Source organism: Oncorhynchus tshawytscha, linkage group LG01, assembly GCF_018296145.1.
Source record: "Oncorhynchus tshawytscha isolate Ot180627B linkage group LG01, Otsh_v2.0, whole genome shotgun sequence".
Lineage (NCBI taxonomy): Eukaryota > Metazoa > Chordata > Actinopteri > Salmoniformes > Salmonidae > Oncorhynchus > Oncorhynchus tshawytscha.
In genome coordinates this window covers 89,385,456-89,407,217 of record NC_056429.1, presented here as the reverse complement: position 1 = coordinate 89,407,217, position 21,762 = coordinate 89,385,456, and the positions used below count along the sequence as shown (strand labels likewise).

General features: G+C 44.6%; 1 protein-coding gene across 1 annotated transcript; it reads right to left on the bottom strand.

Annotated features, from left to right (window-relative positions):
* Positions 1 to 4,204: 4,204 nt before the first annotated feature.
* Positions 4,205 to 10,986, bottom strand: LOC112259698 (delta-like protein D). Its single transcript, XM_024434325.2, has 11 exons — positions 10,462 to 10,986; positions 10,049 to 10,339; positions 8,791 to 8,848; positions 8,435 to 8,692; positions 7,398 to 7,458; positions 7,148 to 7,278; positions 6,734 to 6,903; positions 6,317 to 6,533; positions 5,366 to 6,197; positions 5,129 to 5,255; positions 4,205 to 5,006 (listed from the first exon to the last, which is right to left on the bottom strand). Exons 1-11 carry the CDS (start codon positions 10,513 to 10,515, stop codon positions 5,001 to 5,003), a joined length of 2,205 nt encoding a protein of 734 aa, XP_024290093.1. The 5' UTR covers positions 10,516 to 10,986; the 3' UTR covers positions 4,205 to 5,000.
* Between the last annotated feature and the right edge of the window lie 10,776 nt (positions 10,987 to 21,762).

The window sequence follows — 21,762 nt, the reverse complement described above, 5'->3', positions numbered from 1 at the left end:
CAGCTCATCCAGGATGGCACATCAATGCGAGCTGTGGCAAGAAGGTTTGCTGTGTCTGTCAGCGTAGTGTCCAGAGCATGGAGGCGCTACCAGGAGACAGGCCAGTACATCAGGAGATGTGGAGGAGGCCGTAGGAGGGCAACAACCCAGCAGCAGGACCGCTACCTCCGCCTTTGTGCAAGGAGGAGCAGGAGGAGCATTGCCAGAGCCCTGCAAAATGACCTCCAGCAGGCCACAAATGTGCATGTGTCTGCTCAAACGGTCAGAAACAGACTCCATGAGCATGGTATAAGGTGGGGGTTGTGCTTACAGCCCAACACCGTGCAGGACGTTTGGCATTTGCCAGAGAACACCAAGATTGGCAAATTCGCCACTGGCGCCCTCTGCTCTTCACAGATGAGTCTGGAGACGCCGTGGAGAACGTTATGCTGCCTGCAACATCCTCCAGCATGACCGGTTTGGCGGTGGGTCAGTCATGGTGTGGGGTGGCATTTCTTAGGGAGCCGCACAGCACTCCATGTGCTCGCCAGAGGTAGCCTGACTGCCATTAGGTACCGAGATGAGATCCTCAGACCCCTTGTGAGACCATATGCTGGTGCGGTTGGCCCTGGGTTCCTCCTAATGCAAGACTATGCTAGACCTCATGTGGCTGGAGTGTGTCAGCAGTTCCTGCAAGAGGAAAGCATTGATGCTATGGACTGGCCCGTCCGTTCCCCAGACCTGAATCTAATTGAGCACATCTGGGACATCATGTCTCGCTCCATCCACCAATGCCACATTCCTCCACAGACTGTCCAGGAGTTGGCGGATGCTTTGGTCCAGGTCTGGGAGGAGATCCCTCAGGAAGCCATCCGCCACCTCATCAGGAGCATGCCCAGACGTTGTAGGGAGTTCATACAGGCACGTGGAGGCCACACACACTACTGAGTCTCATTTAGACTTGTTTTAAGGACATTACATCAAAGTTGGATCAGCCTGTAGTGTGGTTTTCCACTTTAATTTTCAGTGTGACTCCAAATCCAGACATTTACCTGTCTCCTGGTATTTTCCAACTCAGCGAAAAGCCATTGTGTGACTGAAAAAGGTTAAGTTAAAAGCTAAGCATGGTATGTGAAAACAACTGTCCAACAAATACTTTTCACTCGTCCCTATTGGAGCCACTTTATTCACGCTGCATTTACAGGGCAATCAGTCCAACCGCTCCTCTCTGGCTGGCTGTAAAACAAAGTTACTTTCAGTTGAAAACAAAAAGGGCACATGGAAGCGGCTGGAACTTTTTACCAATGCTAAGGAGATTTTATCTTATAAAGCACAAAGAAGACACTCCATTTTGTATTTTAAAGCATATTCCAGGGAAGAGTATAGTGTAATATTTACACTTTCATTATTAGAAGTTTAACTGCTGCAATTGTCCTTCTTTCTCTCATTTGGACCTCATTCAAGACAGCAACATCCCTTTTTTATGTAAAAATAAGGAGACAAAATGGACTATAAAGTGAGTTGTCAAAAAGACAGATTATCATACATTACCAATAACCTGATAAAAATAGCAGGTGTATAAGGCAGGTCTGGTCGGTGAATATTTGTTATGCCACATTAGCATGGTCAGAACACTAGGTTGACTTTCTTCATCCAATGATTAAAGTTGCTCACAGCTGTTTTATTCAAGAGCCTGTTTATCATTTCAGTGAGCAACCTGATTGTACACATTCAACTACCCCTATATACCCATGCCTCTTCTGGTCAGAATATAAAACCTATATACCCCTGCCCCTTCTGGTCAGAATATGAAACCTAAAAACTCCTGCTGCAGTCAAATCTTTGATCAGATCGCGAACTAGAGGAGCACATTTTTTTCTAAAATAATTAATCTTTATAGTAAACACAGATAAATAGTTGTGTAAATAAGAACATAAAAAAAGTTTTAACAATATATCAGCTAACTGATACATTTCTAAGGTATGTTACTGTAGCATTTTTACAGGTGGATGCTATTTATCAAATAGAAAACGGAGCATGATCTAGCTCAGCATTCTATGAACATAAACATGACAACTCTGGATCAGCATCCTATGAACATAAACATAATCTGGATCAGCATTCTAAACTCAGCAAAAAAAAGAAACGTCCTCACTGTCAACTGCTTTTATTTTCAGCAAACTTAACATGTGTAAATATTTGTATGAACATAACAAGATTCAACAACTGAGACATAAAGTGAACAAGTTCCATAGACATGTGACTAACAGAAATGTAATAATGTTTCCCTGAACAAAGGGGGGGGGGGTCAAAAGTAACAGTCAGTATCTGGTGTGGCCACCAGCTGCATTAAGTACTGCAGTGCATCTCCTCCTCATGGACTGCATGAGATTTGCCAGTTCTTGCTGTGAGTTGTTACCCCATTCTAGCACCAAGGCACCTGCAAGTTCCCGGACATTTCTGGAGGGAATGGCCCTAGCCCTCACCCTCCGATGCAACAGGTCCCAGACGTGCTCAATGGGATTGAGATCCGGGCTCTTCAGTGGCCATGGCAGAACACTGACATTCCTGTCTTGCAGGAAATCACGCACAGAATGAGCAGTATGGCTGGTGGAATTGTCATACTGGAGGGTCATGTCAGGATGAGCCTGCAGGAAGGGTACCACATGAGGGAAGAGGATGTCTTCCCTGTTACGCACAGCATTGAAATTGCCTGCAATGACAACAAGCTCAGTCCGATGATGCTGTGACACACCGCCCCAGACCATGATGGACCCTTCACCTCCAAATCGATCCCGCTCCAGAGTACAGGCCTCGGTGTAACGCTCATTCCTTCGACGATAAACGCGAATCTGACCATCAGCCCTGGTTAGACACAACCGTGACTTGTCAGTGAAGAGTACTTTTTTACCAGTCCTGTCTGGTCCAGCGACAGTGGGTTTGTGCCCATAGGCGACGTTGTTGCCGGTGATGTCTGGTGAGGACCTGCCTTACAACAGGTTTACAAGCCCTCAGTCCAGCCTCTCTCAGCCTATTGCGGACAGTCTGAGCACAGATGGAGGGATTGTGCATTCCTGGTGTAACTCGAGCAGTTGTTGTTGCCATCCTGTACCTGTCTCGCAGTTGTGATGTTCAGATGTACCGATCCTGTGCAGGTGTTGTTACATGTGGTCTGCAACTGCGAGGACGATCAGCTGTCCGTCCTGTCTCCCTGTAGCGCTGTCTTAGGCGTCTCACAGTACGGACATCGCAATTTCTTGCCCTGGCCACATCTGCAGTCCTCATGCCTCCTTGCAGCATGCCTAAGGCACGTTCATGCAGACGAGCAGGGACCCAGGGCATCTTTCTTTTGGTGTTTTTCAGAGTCAGTAGAAAGGCCTCTTTAGTGTCCTGTGTTTTCATACCTGTGACCTTAATTGCCTACCGTCTGTAAGCTGTTAGTGTCTTAACGACTGTTTCACAGGTGCATGTTCATTAATTGTTTATGGTTCATTGAACTATGGGAACTAAGTATGGGAAATAGTGTTTAAACCCTTTACAATGAAGATCTGTGAAGTTAATTGGATTTTTAAGAATTATCTTTGAAAAACAGCGTCCTGAAAAAGGGACATTTCCTTTTTTGCTGAGTTTATGAACATAAACATGACAACTCTGGATCAGCATTCTATGAACATTAATGTAACAACTCTGGATGCTTGGCTCTGTTGTGCTTCTACAGTGGTACAGTATAATGCATTTGCCTCATGCACCCCAACTCTGGAATGGGGTGTCTCTCCATCTGGACAGCTGCAGGTCAATGTGTTATTCAGTGTAGTTTTCAGCTGTCCACTTCTTACTCAATGCTTCAAAGAGTGATTATGAAGACAGTCGTACAGTACATATGGTAATGATGTTTGTTTTTCCTGCTTTCATATTAGTTTCTAACCATTTGTCGTGCTGGTTTTGGATTCTCATTGAGTAAGGACCAAATTAGTCTTTGATGAGTACGAAGTGCAAGTTGCTTGTAGGCTACCATCTAGCCTTACTAAATGACATTGACTAAGGTTTTTAAAAAGTTGGAAAACACTGACCAGATTATTTTCCAGGGGTGGAAATTTTCCAAAGGTTCTTTCTTCCTAAAAATAAATTGCCATCAAGATGAGGGTAGTAATTTGTGATTACTGGTTTTGCCTTTGTGTCAGTGAGTTGCATCAGGCCAAGAATTCTCAGTTTGCAGTAAGACTAGATACAGAACTTAGGGTGAAACATTGCATGCATTTATATCGAAGAGAAATCACTCTAATATTCAATGTTTTGCGTGACATGTTATGTAGGTGGATAATCAAAAAATATGCTATTATTTCATACATTATTTTTGAAAAATATTTAGTTGATTTTCTTAATGGGCAACAGTGATAAAACAATTCCAATAGCTTCTGTACAATGCTTCTTAAATACATTTTTGTTGGAAAACAAAGTCACATTGACCTGAACTGCCTTATATACATTAGACATAAATTATATCAAAATGAAATCTACAAATGCACCAACAAATGGAACACATAATACAATTAAATTAAAAGAATACATCTTTGAAAAAACAGTATGTTTACAAATTTAAAGGCAGTATTTTCCCATCTTAAAACTAATTCAGAAGACTGCCTCAAAGGCTTTACAAATACACTGCAGTCGGTGCATACTCATTATACACAGTAATTAACTCAAATGTGTATGTTTAAATACATATTAAAAAGCAACCCTCCATAGTGCAATGAGGTACAACTGTCAGTGCAACAAATCCATATTACGCACGTTCCTGGGAAACATAAGTTGTGAGAGCACGGACCAGTGTGGTCCAACATCCTTTATCTGCAGCCACTGAGCTTACTTCAGTTGAGAACCAGCTCATTCTGAATATCACTGTCAATGTCTTAGTCTCACAGCAGCAGTCACACGAAGGGAAACCTTCCCCCTGGGTTTGAGCAGCATTCACCAGAGTAAAACCTCCAGTAGAGAAGACGAGCTACAGCACAGCTGTGGTGTTACACCTGGGGAAGACAAGAGGCATAGATGCTTTAGTTTCAGAGTATTTGGCTATTCACAAACCAGTGAAAACTAAATATGCAAACTGCAAAGAGATATCAGCAGTGAAAAAGGGAAATCAACTCACCTCAGTTGCAATGATACATTCATCTTTCTCGTCTGATATGACGTAGACTGACTGGTACTTTGTGTCATTGCACATCGATGCTTCGTTGCATGTCGACTCCTCTGGATGTTTATTTTCTGAGGCGTCACTGAGAACACAAGAAATATAAATACATTAACATCAACATTCACTCGTCAGACAAGCATGACTACTCCCATATGTGGCACATCATTTATATCTAAATGTGTAGATATTCACCTCCTTAAACGTTTTCTGTGTTTCTCTTCAAACTCACTGGCAGAACAAAAAGATTCAGAACCATTTGATTCGGAACAGTTTGCTTCACTCTTTTCTTGGTCCTCTTTCAACACATCTTCTGGCTTCAGCTCATGCACCAGATTATAATCCGTTGACGAGCATCGGGACTTGTGGCCATTCTGCTCTCCTCCAGCATTGTCCGAGTGAAAGTCCACTTTCTTATTGGTGTTCTTGACCCCGGTCGTGCCGATCACGCTGACAGATAGGTCCTTGTCAGGCCGTTGACAGTTGTTGGCCAGGTTGTTCATGGTCTCACTCTCACTGTGGGTGTCTCCCTGCTGACTCCTCTGCTGCACCTTGACCCGGATGTAAACCACCAGCACGGCACAGGCCACCAGCAGCAGCAGCGCCAGGATAATCCCAGCACACACTGCGGTCCAGGGGAATGTGCCTTGGTCCTCTTCATCAGAGTATCTCTTACCAGCTCCTTCCACCCCGGGTTGGCCCTGGGGATGCTCCGGCAGGAGGAACTGGCAGTTATGGCCGCCGTAGCCTGGCACACAGGCGCACACATAGCGATTATACCTCTCGTGGCAGGTGGCTCCATTGTGGCAGGGATTGTGCTCACATTTTCTGATGGTCGAGCTGCAGTTCTTGCCGGTGTATCCAGGTGGGCAGGTGCAGGTGTAATCGTTCATGCCATCCAAGCATGTGCCACCGTTCTGGCAGGGGTAGTTGGCGCACTCGTCAATGTTGTCCTCGCAGTTGGCGCCGGAGAAGCCCTCAGGGCACTGGCACATGTAGGAGTTCACAAGGTCCATACACTGGGCACCTGGAGACATTAAAAAGACATGTTAAACCATCTGTTCCAGTATTCATTCATGTCCTCAGACTTTCAATATAAAAGTTAAACTGGTAAACACAGAACTGGAGAACTTTGTTTCAGCTCACCGTTGGAGCATGGGTTGGAGGTGCAGTGGTCGATCTTCTTCTCACAGTTGAATCCGGCATAGCCAAGAGGACACTGGCAGTAGTATCCTCCCTCTGGGTTGTCAGCACAGCGTCCGCCGTTAAAGCAAGGCCCATCGGCACAGGTCATGGCACTGAGCTCACAGCTGTTGCCATAGAAGCCTGGGGGGCAGGCACATGTGTATGTGTTTTCTAAATCCTGTCAGAGGCAAGACAAAGCACTTGCTAAGCAAAAGGTACAACTCCTTAATGACTTGTTATTAATTTGTTATGCTACATTCACCATGAGGAATGCCTGCCAGCTCTAGCATAACAGCACCACACACACCATGTGACACTATCACTGAGAAATAATTTCTAATGTAACTAATGAGGGGCAGCTCAGAAAAAAATACTTACAGTGCAGCTTCCCCCATTTTGGCAGGGGTTGTCAGAACATTCATTAACCTCAATCTCACAGCTGGCCCCAGTGAAGCCAGGTTTACAGGAGCAGGTGTAGCTACCCTGGCCAGTATTGGTACAAGTGGCTCCATTCATGCAGGGCTTGTGGTGTGTGCAGTAGTTGAGATCTGAAACAGACAATGGCACATGTGGATTAGTCTTCTGAGAGTTAATGTACAGTGATATCCAGGATGTTTTTATGACTTGTTTTAAGGCCAAGATGTGCCCTATTCTCTGAACCTGATTGGTATGGTGGCTTAGATAACATAGTAGGGATACTGTATGTCATCTCAACACCAGCACAGTCTGAATCTGGTGGAGAAGGACAGATGAGCACTAGTCAGTTGCATATGGGAGATAAAGAGAATTCACCTTGGTTGCAGAAGAGGCCACCCCACCCCTCCAGGCAGCTACACTGCCACGGCTGCTGGCAGGTGCCATGAAGACACCCTGGATAGCGGATGCAGTCATCACAGTAACGCCCACTGAAGCCAACTCTACACCTGTAACCACACACAATGCTCATGGTTAGATATCTGGCATATATGAAACTATACCAAACGGTGATCCTGTTGACTGGTGTTAAACCCAGAGAGAAGATGGACAAATCACTGGGACTTACTTGCATTCACCAGGCTTGTCACAGAACCCGTGCTCCTCGCCACAACCAGGAAGACAGATTGCTGCAATGAGATAGATTCCCGTGATTCACTTGTGATGGTCTAACTCATTGGAACATGTGTTTATACCAGCAGAGCTTATTTTCAGATGGGCCCTTTCAGTAAACACTGGTTCATTAATTTCAGTGGGCTGGTGGCCCCATTAGCTGTTACCTAGAAAATATGCCCCACTTGTCACCAGGGGGACCAACATTCTGCTTAACACAGTTTCTGCCTATACAAAGGATTAGGGGTTAACCATAACTATGGGACAGAAGGATTAGGGGTTAACCATAACTATGGGACAGAAGGATTAGGGGTTAACCATAACTATGGGACAGAAGGATTAGGGGTTAACCATAACTATGGGACAGAAGGATTAGGGGTTAACCATAACTATGGGACAGAAGGATTAGGGGTTAACCATAACTATGGGACAGAAGGATTAGGGGTTAACCATAACTATGGGACAGAAGGATTAGGGGTTAACTATAACCAGGGGTCAGTAGTCCCTTTTTTCTTTCTGCTTATACAGCCCCTTCCCTTAATGTCCCTGAGTCTGTGCAGATACAATGTGGACAGCCAGTGTACGTGGTGCCAGTGCAGGACAGCCGGTGTACGTGGTGCCAGTGCAGGACAGCCGGTGTACGTGGTGCCAGTGCAGGACAGCTGGTGTACATTGTCTACTCTCACTCAGCAGCTGCCCGCTTCCAACAATACCTCACTAAGCCAATCAACGACAAGTGCACTGCCAAGTAGCCAATCAGGCATTACATTTAATCTATGGCTTGTGTGTGAATATTCTGCTAACTTCTGTTATTTAAATTTGCTTAAACAGTGCAACCCACATTTTTGATAAGTGAAACTATTTGGTAATAACGCACGATTTATTCTGACTAATGACTGCAAATTAACCACATTCATACTTTTGGAAAAGAAAAACAGAACAACAAAAGTTAGTATGGGCAAAGCAGAAGTAAGGAGGATGCAGCCTACTTACGTTCTGTGCAGTAGGTTCCCTTCCATCCTGAGTTGCAGATGATCTCGCCACGGTCCCCACAGGTGAAGTGACCGAAGGCATCATCTCGTGGACGGCAGAAAACAGAACAACCCTCCCCGTAGTAATGCTCATCACAAACAAATCGGTAGGAGTACTTCAGCTCTGTTCTTCCACTAGTCTGTAAATCAGATGACCACTTATCGCCCACTGTCAGATGCTTCTGAGTGGTGAAGCGACTGATCAGACCTTCAGGGTTATCTGAAAATTGTGAATACAGGAATTAGTACTTATATCCCTATAAATATTTACAATTAAATCGTTTTGTTTGGTGACCTGTTGCCCTGTATCGAATTTACCTGTTGAAAGATCGTCAGAATCCGTGTGTAGGGCCTCAATGATGAGAGAGAATGTCCCCTGTTGAAAAAAAAAGAAAATTATAATAATGAACAACTGTCCCATGGGTTAGAAGGTGCTGAGGCCTCACAGGGCTGTTAGGCCTGATAGAGGTGAGCCACCGTTAGGCCTGATGGAGGTGAGCCACCGTTAGGCCTGATGGAGGTGAGCCACCGTTAGGCCTGATGGAGGTGAGCCACCGTTAGGCCTGATGGAGGTGAGCCACCGTTAGGCCTGATGGAGGTGAGCCACCGTTAGGCCTGATGGAGGGCCTGAGCCACCGTTAGGCCTGATGGAGGTGAGCCACCGTTAGGCCTGATGGAGGTGAGCCACCGTTAGGCCTGATGGAGGTGAGCCACCGTTAGGCCTGATGGAGGTGAGCCACCGTTAGGCCTGATGGAGGTGAGCCACCGTTAGGCCTGATGGAGGTGAGCCACCGTTAGGCCTGATGGAGGTGAGCCACCGTTAGGCCTGATGGAGGTGAGCCACCGTTAGGCCTGATGGAGGTGAGCCACCGTTAGGCCTGATGGAGGTGAGCCACCGTTAGGCCTGATGGAGGTGAGCCACCGTTAGGCCTGATGGAGGTGAGCCACCGTTAGGCCTGATGGAGGTGAGCCACCGTTAGGCCTGATGGAGGTGAGCCACCGTTAGGCCTGATGGAGGTGAGCCACCGTTAGGCCTGATGGAGGTGAGCCACCGTTAGGCCTGATGGAGGTGAGCCACCGTTAGGCCTGATGGAGGTGAGCCACCGTTAGGCCTGATGGAGGTGAGCCACCGTTAGGCCTGATGGAGGTGAGCCACCGTTAGGCCTGATGGAGGTGAGCCACCGTTAGGCCTGATGGAGGTGAGCCACCGTTAGGCCTGATGGAGGTGAGCCACCGTTAGGCCTGATGGAGGTGAGCCACCGTTAGGCCTGATAGAGGTGAGCCACCGTTAGGCCTGATAGAGGTGAGCCACCGTTAGGCCTCAAATTTATATTCCACCACTTCCCCATTTACTCAAAGTTGCATGCAGAGATGCCAATTATACTCCCAACTATGAGGATGTGAAGTTTCCCACCCTGATAGCATTTGTTTAACGTGCCTTAGTCCACCTCCTGTCCTGGGATATGCTACATTTCACTATGACCATTAATGACATTGTCAAAGCCCCATAAGTGGTGAACCTTGAGCATGCTGACCATGATTGTATAATTTGACAAAGCGGTGTTTAAATACTCACCGGCCACGTGAATCCAAAAGAAAACGGAATAGGGTTGGCGAATGCTTCTGCAGTTGTTTCAGGCACTTGGAAGGAGTTTGATCCGAGGACAGGAGTCATCGCACCACCATAGGTACAAGGGGGTTCCGGTGATACATTAACTTGATAATGCTTCAAGCAGATTCTAAAAAACGTTTTGCATTCACACTTCTGAATCACAGAGGCTCCTTTGCAGCAGTTTATATTGCCTGTCACTCCTTTCTTGTTGAGAAACTCCTGCAACTTCAACTCGAAAACCCCTGAACAAAAACCCTGTGAAAACACAATTAAAATATGAAGGTTGTATTCTATTATGTTTTTAATAGGTAGCCTACACATGACTAATGAATACACTTAAATTACAAATCAATTCAAAAGAGTCAAATTCGCAATACCTGGCATATCAAGACACAAAGGATGACAGCTATCACAAGCGACTGGCGTCCCATTGTGCTGAGGATATTCAATAAATAGTCAAATGTCCACGAGACAGGGCAATTGATGTATAACCCAGCTCAGAAAATCATCGAGAAAGTTATTTTCCGTAATCAAAAGTCCCACTTAAAAATCCGTACGGTCTACAGACGTCTTGAATGGAACTGTTTATCTCGATGCTTCTCAGTGTGACTTCATGAACAAAGTTTACAATACAACGTAATCCTCAACAGTGGTGCGGGTGACAAAAAATCCCAACGAAAAAATGGGGAATGAACTCGAAATTCCGTGCCAAGGTGTTAATACCAATCCAGTTATTAGATATTGCAGTTCAGCACAGCTTCAGACTTGAGCGTGCAAATGAGACAACCCAGTTTTAAGGCTGCTTGTGTTTTGCTTATTTCCCCTTGATTGACAATGATTTAAAAAATGTACTGATCCAAAACACTTCCCCAAGGCTTTCTCGGATCTTCGCCCTTTGTAACTATGCGTGTGTCTGACGTCCCGGCCAGCCTGCCGCCAGTTATATACAGACTGCGCTGCTACGGTAATGAGATGCAAATGAGCTAGTCTACTCCCCAATCTGTCTCGAGCTGTCACAAAGGGACACTTTTCAAAACCTCCCTCTCAAAATATCGCCAAATGGTCATTGAGCTGTAAAATGTACAACCCTTCCCCATGGCACAAAACAAAACATTTTCATTTAGATTCCAACCAAATGTTCACGTCAAGAATCATTTACATCTCTCTCTGATATAAACCTCAAATTACATCACATAACATATCCGCATTGTAAAACCCATGTAGGCTACGGAACGCTCCAAATAGGCCTATGTCTTCCACGCTTACTTCAATGTAAAACTATTTTTCATTCTTTAGCTTTTCAACATCACCCTTTTCTCCTAAACTTAACTTTTTATTTCATGATTTTTTTTATTGTTAAAGTGTGCCCACATAAACTGTTTATTCACACAATAACAATTAATGTATTTAATCACAATATTAAACTAACGGTCAACATGAATTTACATTTAATCAAAATGGGTTTTCACATACTTTCACACACTTAGAAATAGGTTTTCACATAGCTCTTGGAAAATCTTGCCAAAAACCAAAGGATATTATCTTGATATAATTCAATGAAATCTACAAAAACATGTACTTTTATTTTTTAAATTATGAGTTTTGACAACTTTACACATCAACAGGTCAAGTGGATGTTTTTTTTTTTTTTTTTTTTTTTACAACTGTAAATATTGTGTTGACTTTAGGCATATATGTATAGATTTAACATTTTACATTCTTGTACGCTGAGCAGTAAAAACTGAGCTGGTGGGTCGTTCGCATGGCTGTCATTAAGGCACTTTGTTATTGTGCGGACCGAGGGAAAGAATACGTTTCTTCTTTGTTTCTCTCAGCTGTATGGTAATTCAGGCAGCAGCACCTGCTCTCTCCACAATGTACTAGGGAGAAAGTGCTCCCCTCGGCGCACGCTGCCGTCCCTACAACAATGTCCTCAGTTTAAAGAAAAACGCGTTGTTTGCTATTCCAGAAAAAAAGTCAACAGTCTTTTGGTTATTTCAATATTAGCCAACAACAGAGATTTTTAAACTAGCCTATAACATTTGGTAAACTGTACAATCTTTTTCATTTGTGAAACTTTTAAAAACATATTTGTGTCCTGTGAAAGAGGACATCATTTGTGCTGGTGGTTCTAAGCTGATTGCTCTGCCTCTCTGGTGACACTGAGACTGTCTCTCTGTGTGTGTGTGTGTGTGTGTGTGTGTGTGTGTGTGTGTGTGTGTGTGTGTGTGTGTGTGTGTGGGTGGGTCGGGTGGTCTTAATTAGGACGCTAATTGAAACGGAATTTCATTTTTTGGCGGATGGCAGCAACGACATTTGAATTTTTGTGCGGCGTTCCAAAACAAGACAAGCAATGATCCCATGCGCATTTACGCAACGTTTTTCCTCATGTGTTGTAGTCTACTCTTGGGTTTACTAAAACATTGTGTGCAGTCGATGTAATGTCTGAGTGATGTTTTTATGTTTAGAATCATTATAATGGTCAAGATATGACGCTTCCAAATGTGGAATAGCCTTTGTACCCAAAGGAAAAGGCGGAGAGAGAACATTTCAACACTATGACTAATTCCATTATGCATGTGTTTACATGGACATATGTATTCGAAGATCCGTGTTGTATTTAACCAGTTGATTCTTCAGTACACTCAATGCAGTAATCCGAAGGATGTGACTATGTTTTTACAGGCTTTTGCTCTGTACGTAATTCCGCGTGCTTGAGGTTTACGCGATCACCTCTTCTCCCAACCCTTCTATCAACATATAGGCAGGTCTACGCTGCACTATCAGGCATTTATTTTATTGACATGGCATTCATTTGTGGATTATGGCAGCAAAGCATAACTGAAAGGCATGGTGAAATCCTTCAGAATCATGATCATTACACGTATTATTTTCAAACGAAATGTATGGCTCGAGATTCTGTCTTGGCTAAATCAAGCATAAAGTTTCTTCTTCGAACTCCCCCTTCATTCTGAAGGTGGACTATGGGGAGACTGTTTAACTTAAGTGTTTCTATAAGGGGCTGTTGTACTTTAACTCCTGCCCACCAGTAGCTCCATTGAACAAAAGAGAGACTCGAGGTCTGACTATTCATCTTTTCTTTGCGCTTTAATTTTCATTGATTTTGAATACAAGGGGAAGCCCTTGGGGATTTTATCTGAAGGACACGACACGCCTTTAGACGCGGACAGCCTCCCAAGCCAACCATCTGCTCCACACCAAATGGCGTTTTCCCCCCAACCTCAAGTCTCTGCGTTTCTGTACATATTGCACAATCTTCATCCAAATTGGACTGGAAGCATGTTAAAGAGACTGCAACGGTATGATGCTGACCATATGGTTTGGGATTTAAGTTCAAAATGTAAGTTTTTCGGATAGATTGCTCGTGGGAAACATAAACACTGTGAACATCACACCATAACGACCAGATAGTAGCAACTCAGGCGTATAGCCTACGTTACCATTCACTAAAATTCTACCTAATTTTAAGTAGCCTACCGCGGTATGCGCAATTGTTCATTTGGATCAATATTCAAAGTCATCAATATTATGACCTGCTGTTACAACTGTCTTGAATAAATATGTTATTAGTTGAACAACAGACACCAGTGAACATAACGTACATATCTAACTTTTTGCTTTGCCAAAAAGACACGCAGGCCATCGTTTCCCTCAGTGATATAACTGGACGAGTTCAGACAGAGGACGGAGCTTGTTTAGCGCGCTGAATCTCCACGCACATTTATTTTAGGACAATGAGTTTCTCGTCGGCATCCTGTGTGATGCTGCAAAGTAATTGTGCTGTAATAGTGCTGATTACAATTATAAAGAATCTGTCGCGTGGCTCAAATGCCTGCCTCCAGATGATGGATATCAGCAGTGCAGCCTCACCACATGACGACAGAAACTCGATAGCAAATCATCTGCTCGCTTTGGCCCTGCCCCTATTTTAATGACAATACCCGTGTGATTACCTGTGATCCTATGAACGAGACGAGATTCATTTGTCTTCAAGAAGTCCGATTACTCCGGCCAGCTGCTCTGTGAGTGAACAAGGACCCATTTCAAAGAGGCCGTTCTTTGTGCCCTGTATGTTGTTGGGGTCAAGAGGGGATATTGGAGTAACTTTGCGTGTGTGTGCGCGTATTTGTGTGCATTCTTCAGGACGGGGTTTACTGCTGAGCCTCTAGAATTATTTAGCAGAGTGGAAGGCAGTCGCGTGCTTTATGGAGAACATCTGCTTCTGTTTTGGGTGTCTTTTTCCTTGTGTGTCAAGCTTGGGTCCTAGAGGGGGTTGGAAAATATCAATAAAAAGTTATAGGTGATCAAACGGCAATAACAAGAAGAAGGCCATATGCTTACATAACCTATAGGTATAATATTCTACGAAAATCCCTGATTCATTGGATTAAGACCCATAGCCTAAAGTAGGCTGGAAAAGGTCTAATTCACTCCATTAAATTAGCAGGAAAGATTGTTGAGAATAATTTTGTATGCTCCAGCCTTTTTTGATTCGGAGTAGCTGCTGAGGGGAATTCTTTGGAACCCTCTTCCCAATAACTAAAGGTCTGAAGTGTCTGGAATGTGCAAGATTGCTTTAGCACAGATTGGCAGATTATTTTCATGTAAGAGCTTTTACTTTTTTTTAGCAAACTTCATCCCTACCCCCATTAAACCACCTTCACTATTTCACCTTGGGGATGAGCTCCAGTGCTAAGATACCATCAGACCGTCATTATGAGCCCCTCACCCCCAATTCCAGAGCAAGGCAATCTGAATTACGGCACAACGCCATCCCACTGAATGGAGGATTTAACGGGGCGGTGCCCCTTTAGAATGGCTCCCCAGGTCCCTGGGAGCATCTGCCCAGAGATGACCAGATGTAGGCACCTGTGGTGACAGCCTGCATATGCTCCAACCTATTCACACTTTTCTAGTCACGGCCACAATAGAAGATTAAGCTTTGTGTGCACAGTATTATAACTCCTGGATCATCTATTTCTCAACAGCAGTAGGATGAAATCTACTTTTTATTAGGCTTAGTTAACCAACTTCACTATTGAACTCTTTCTCCAACTTTATTTTAAAACATTCAACAAATTATTAGGGTATGAAGTGTGACAACTTTTAGGCTATTTAGCAGCCAACCCGAGTCATAGCCTAGGCCCTAGGCTTAGTCCGTATTATTAAACAGTTCAATCATTCTGTTGCATTAGCTAGAATACGTCTCCCTGAAAAGCATGGCCAGAGAGTCACACTCAGTGCGCTTTGAAACTATTTTTCTGAATATTCTGTGAGCATTATACCTATTTAGTCAGTTATTAATTCACTTACATGACATACATTGACTGGTATGAGCCAGTGTATTGTATTGCTCCTAGCCACTATTTAAAACATATTTCATTTGTCTTTGTATGAGTTGGTATAAAAGGCTTGCAGTATTTCATGGAGAAATGTTGTTCAGAAACCTGTGGACCTCAGGGAGATGGCATTGCAGCATGTGTGTGTGCAGGACAGCACACAGGGCAGCAGCACCACTCCTTCTACACTGGTGGTGGATGGCATGGCCTGTCTGAGGGACTGGTATGGTGGCCAATGGAAAGAGTTAATGCATTGCCTGGAGGAGTTTGTGGGTGCCTTCACGAATGCAGGTATCTGACTTGTGTTTTTCTTTGACTGGGTAGTGGAAGAAGGCAAACAGGCAGAGTTGGTGAAACAGCAATTGAGGGTCAACGAGAAGGTTGCCAGGGTGTTCCACCATTTAAAGTGCCATCATCAACGGCCTGGCCGGTAGCTGTTCTGCCTCCCCTCAGGGCTGGCCACCTTATCTCGCTTTGCCCTCAAGACTCTCGGCCAGGAAACCAGGTTCTCTGCCCGCGAGGACGACTATGAGATCGCCAGCTTTGCCCTCCGTCACAACTGTATGGCATCCTGGGATGACACAGACTTCATAATCTTTGGCTCAGTCCCCTATCTGTCTGTGAGTCAGCTGAGTCTAGACACCATGACCACATGCTGATTTCCAGAGACAAACTGTCCCACGCCCTCCAGCTCCCTCTGCTCGCGTGTCTCCTTTGTAACGATGAGAGCAGTAGATGCAGCGGCCACGTAGTGATGCACTGGCAGCTCACAGGACATCCACAACCTCCACAAGGTTAGAAAATGTATGCTGTATCAGATTCCATCAGTAACAACAATCTGTCCAGAGTGGGAACCCATGGTGTTAACTCTCTGCCTCTAACAGAATGAGAGGTTCTGGACAAAGGAATACAGTACTATCTACTTCCTGGTCAAAAGCTACTATGGGACATTAGTGACACCTCTCCTCGTAGAGGTATCTGAAGAAGAGCTGCTTGTGTCTTTACAGCAGCGTTTCCCAAACTCGGTCCTCAGGACCCCAAGAGTTGTACATTTCATTTTTTGCCCTAACACTACACAGCTGATTCAAATGATCAAAGCTCGATGATTAGTTGATTATTACAAGCAACTGTGTAGTGCTAGGGCAAAAACCAAAATGTGCACCCCTGTCCCCCAGTTTGGGAAACCCTGCCTTATGTCCTCCAGGGAAGAAACAGATGTAGATTGTTTCAGTTTAATAAACTAGTAACATAATGAAACAGGTTTCACTATGAAGTAAACAGAAATACAATGTACATCTTTGGATACATTTCTTGCCATTTTTATCATGCATCTTTTCTCAGCAGTGGTGGATGGGCCCAAACAGTGAGGGAATAGCTTGTCTTTCCTGGAAAGCCACTGAAGGAGCCCAAATTAGTATCTCCCTTGCCGCTGGATGCCGCTGGTATGTTGTGAATTCTTAGCATTCATTTAACAACGTGGAATAGGCTATTTCATATTGATGTAAAGTGCTGTCGATGGATTTCACCTTGAATTAATATTTTCCTTGCCAATGTGGAAAATCAGATGAAGATTTTATGGTCTGGGAAGGACTCTGAAACGATATGCCTCCACATCTCCACTTTCTTGGCAGCATTTGAGTTGGATTCATTCTCAGTGGAACATGGTCGCCTGGAAGGCTCTCTGATGGCTGTGCTATGCCTTGCGACCTACACTGCCATGCAGGTGATTAAATACGATGTTTTAATGTACTGTTTTTTTTGTCTGGTTATTTAGAAACACCTGTACTTCAGCCTCTTGTCTAAGTAGAGTGTTATCATGACTGAACAACATAGAAGCAGTTTCCCCTCTGGGGTTTTACAATGTTGTCGTTGGTCTTGCTCTTATTATTGACCTGTATTATGACAAGAGGGCTAGCATTATCACATACAGTAATTAAAATGTATCAAATTAACACTGGAGTGATAGATGTGCAGATGTTGATGTGCAAATAGAAATACTGGTGTGCAAAAGAGCGCCGACGGAGAAGGGCGACATCTTATGAGTTCCATCCTAACTTCGCTATATAGTGACTTGTATCGTGTTCATCTTCATTTTTTTTTACAGAAAGGTAATACTATTATCACATATGACCGCCAAGCACTTCTGGACATCAGATCGACACTTACAAACCTCGATTTCCACTTCAAACGCGACTCAGCTGTTCCACTGTTCATTCCGGACCATATTCATTTGTTCCATGGCTACCTAAACAGTGCAGGTGTAGACGCGGGAGACAAGGTGGAGTCCTGGTAAAATTGAAAGAGAAAACCGAATGACTCACTCCTCCATTCTATTGCTAAATGTCCAGTCACTCGAGAATAAGATGGATGAGCTTAGTTCGAGGGTCTCCTATTAGAGAGACTTGAAAAACTGCAATATATTATGTCTTACTGAAACATGGCTGGATGATGATGCTATGCACATAGTTCTCGGTGGATTCTCCATGCAGTGGCAGAATCATACTGCGGCTTCGGGGAAGTCAAAAGGACGTGGAGTGTGTTTTTTCATAAATAACAACTGGTGTGCTGCTTCAAGTGTGAAGGAAATCTCAAGCTTTTGCTCACCTTATATAGAATCCCTCATGGTAAGCTGCAGACCATCTCATCTGTAATTATCTCAGCTGTCTACATCCCTTCACAAGCCAACACCACTCTGGCACTTAACGAACTGTATCGGGCTATAAACAAACAACTCACCCAGAGGCAGCGTTTCTGGTGGGCAGAGACTTTAACGCAGAGCGACATAAAACCCGTCCTACCTCCGTCCTGACATATTGCCAAGGCTGGTTGGTTGGGTCGAGAACAGGAACATCCCCCAAGTCATCCAGGAGCATCCTACGAGCTCCATTCACCAGGGAAGGGGAGCCCCCTTTGGGGAGGGAATCCTGCGACACTTCCACCAGACCAGAGCGGCGTCCGGCTACTTGGGTAGAAGAAAAAGAAAAACCAGGCTGGCGTGGATTCCCCAGCAGCTTGTGTAGGTTCGCTACTTGTTTTCTAAGAGTAGCCACTTCACCCCTGTAGTCCTCTGCAAGCAAACAGTTGCTACATTGAAAGTCAGAGTGGTCCACATTGTCCCGGAATAAAGCAAAGTTAATACAGCTCCTGCAGCATTGAGAACATTCAATAGCGACCTCCATTTGAGCCTGCCAGCTAGGCTAGCTGGGTTTCCGTGTTTCTCTCTTTACATGGAATCTGCGGGAACCCAGGACAGAGAGTATCAAATCAAATCAAATCAAATTTTATTTGTCACATACACATGGTTAGCAGATGTTAATGCGAGTGTAGCGAAATGCTTGTGCTTCTAGTTCCGACAATGCAGTAATAACGAGCAAGTAATCTAACTAACAATTCCAAAAAACTACTGTCATACACAGTGTAAGGGGATAAAGAATATGTACATAAGGATATATGAATGAGTGATGGTACAGAGCAGCATAGGCAAGATACAGTAGATGATATCGAGTACAGTATATACATATGAGATAAGTATGTAAACCAAGTGGCATAGTTAAAGTGGCTAGTGATACATGTATTACATAAGGATGCAGTCGATGATATAGAGTACAGTATCAACGTATGCATATGAGATGAACAATGTAGGGTAAGTAACATTATATAAGGTAGCATTGTTTAAAGTGGCTAGTGATATATTTACATCATTTCCCATCGATTCCCATGATTAAAGTGGCTGGAGTAGAGTCAGTGTCATTGACAGTGTGTTGGCAGTAGCCACTCAATGTTAGTGGTGGCTGTTTAACAGTCTGATGGCCTTGAGATAGAAGCTGTTTTTCAGTCTCTCGGTCCCAGCTTTGATGCACCTGTACTGACCTCGCCTTCTGGATGGCAGCGGGGTGAACAGGCAGTGGCTCGGGTGGTTGATGTCCTTGATGATCTTTATGGCCTTCCTGTAGCATCGGGTGGTGTAGGTGTCCTGGAGGGCAGGTAGTTTGCCCTCGGTGATGCGTTGTGCAGACCTCACTACCCTCTGGAGAGCCTTACGGTTGAGGGCGGTGCAGTTGCCATACCAGGCGGTGATACAGCCCGCCAGGATGCTCTCGATTGTGCATCTGTAGAAGTTTGTGAGTGCTTTTGGTGACAAGCCGAATTTCTTCAGCCTCCTGAGGTTGAAGAGGCGCTGCTGCGCCTTCCTCACGATGCTGTCTGTGTGAGTGGACCAATTCAGTTTGTCTGTGATGTGTATGCCGAGGAACTTAAAACTTGCTACCCTCTCCACTACTGTTCCATCGATGTGGATGGGGATTGTTCCCTCTGCTGTTTCCTGAAGTCCACAATCATCTCCTTAGTTTTGTTGACGTTGAGTGTGAGGTTATTTTCCTGACACCACACTCCGAGGGCCCTCACCTCCTCCCTGTAGGCCGTCTCGTCGTTGTTGGTAATCAAGCCTACCACTGTTGTGTCGTCCGCAAACTTGATGATTGAGTTGGAGGCGTGCATGGCCACGCAGTCGTGGGTGAACAGGGAGTACAGGAGAGGGCTCAGAACGCACCCTTGTGGGGCCCCAGTGTTGAGGATCAGCGGGGAGGAGATGTTGTTGCCTACCCTCACCACCTGGTAGAGTTCACAGTCACTGAGCCCAACTGTTACGCAGGATCCAAAATTAAAATCAAAAGTATATGAAATCACACTGTCAAAAACAATAAACCGATAAACCGAGGTCTCTCGTTTAGTGTTCCGATGCTCGTTGTATGTTTATTTAAAAAAAATATATTTCACCTTTATTTAACCAGGTAGGCCAGTTGAGAACAAGTTCTAATTTCAACTGTGACCTGGCCAAGATAAAGCAAAGCAGTGCGACACAAACAACAACAGAGTTACACATGGAATAAACAAACATACAGTCAATAACACAATAGAAAAAAGTCTATATACAGTGTGTGCAAATGGCGTGAGGTGGTAAGGCATTAAATAGGAGTAAGTAATTAAAATGTATCAAATTAACACTGGAGTGATAGATGTGCAGATGATGATGTGCAAATATATATACTGGTGTTAAGAAGAGCAAAAAGTAAATAAAAACAATATGGGGATGCGGTAGGTAGATTGGATGGGCCATTTACAGATGGGCTGTGTACAGCTGCAGTATGTGGCAGGGCTTGCAGACAATAACGGATTACAAAGGGAAACCCAGCCATAAGTTGCTTAGCGATGCAGAATTCTCAAATGATCTAAATGCTTGTTTTTTTCTCACTTCAAGGAATATAGCACTGTGCCTTGCATTAAACCTCCTGTTTTTCCAGATGACTGTTTGATCTTGGTCACCATGGCCAATGTGAGCTAAACCTTTAAACAGGTTAACAATCACAAGGCCGGAGTAGACGGAATACCAGGATGCGTACTCAAACATTTTCAATCTCTCCTTGTCCCTGTCTGTAATCCCAACATGTGTTAAGCTGAACACCATTGTCCGTGTTTCCAAGAGCTCCAAGGTAACCTGCCAAATGGCTCTCGCCCTGTAGCACTCACATCTGTAATTATGACGTGCTTTGAAAAGCTGGTCATGGCTCACATCAACACCATCGTCCTAGAGACCCACTCCAATTTGCATACCGCTCCAACAGATCCACAGATGACTCAATCTCAACTGCATTTTACACTGAACTCTCCTACCTGGACAAGAGGGGAAATAACTATGTTAGAATGCTGTTCATAGACTTCAGCTCAGAGTTCAACACCATAGTCCCTCCAAGATCAGGGACCCTGGGACTGAACACCCTCACTCTGCAACTAGATACTGGACTTCCTGGCGGGGCAAGCCCAGGGTAGTGAGGGTAGGCAACAACACCTCTGCCACGCTGACCCTCAACACGGGGCCCCTCAGGGGTGTATGCTTAGTCCCCCTGTTCACCCACAACTTTGTGGCCAAGCACCACTGATCACCGATGCCGATGAGTCAGTCTAAAGGGAGGAAGTCAAAGACTTTGCAATGTGGTACCAGGACAACAACCTCTCCCTCAAAGACCAAGGAGCTGATTGTGTACTATAGCAGAAAGTGTGGAGAGCAAGTTCCCATCCACATCGACAGGTCTGTTGTGGAGCGGGTCAAGAGCTTAAGTTCCTTGGCGACCACATCACATATTACAAACTAAGCTTGATGCCCTCAATCTCACACAAATCATCAAGGAACCCATCAGGTACAACCCCAAATCAGTAAACATGGGCACCCTCATAGATGTCATCCTAACTAATTCGCCCTCCAAATACACCTCTGCTGTTTTCAATCAAGATCTCAGCGATCACTACCTCATTGCCGGCATC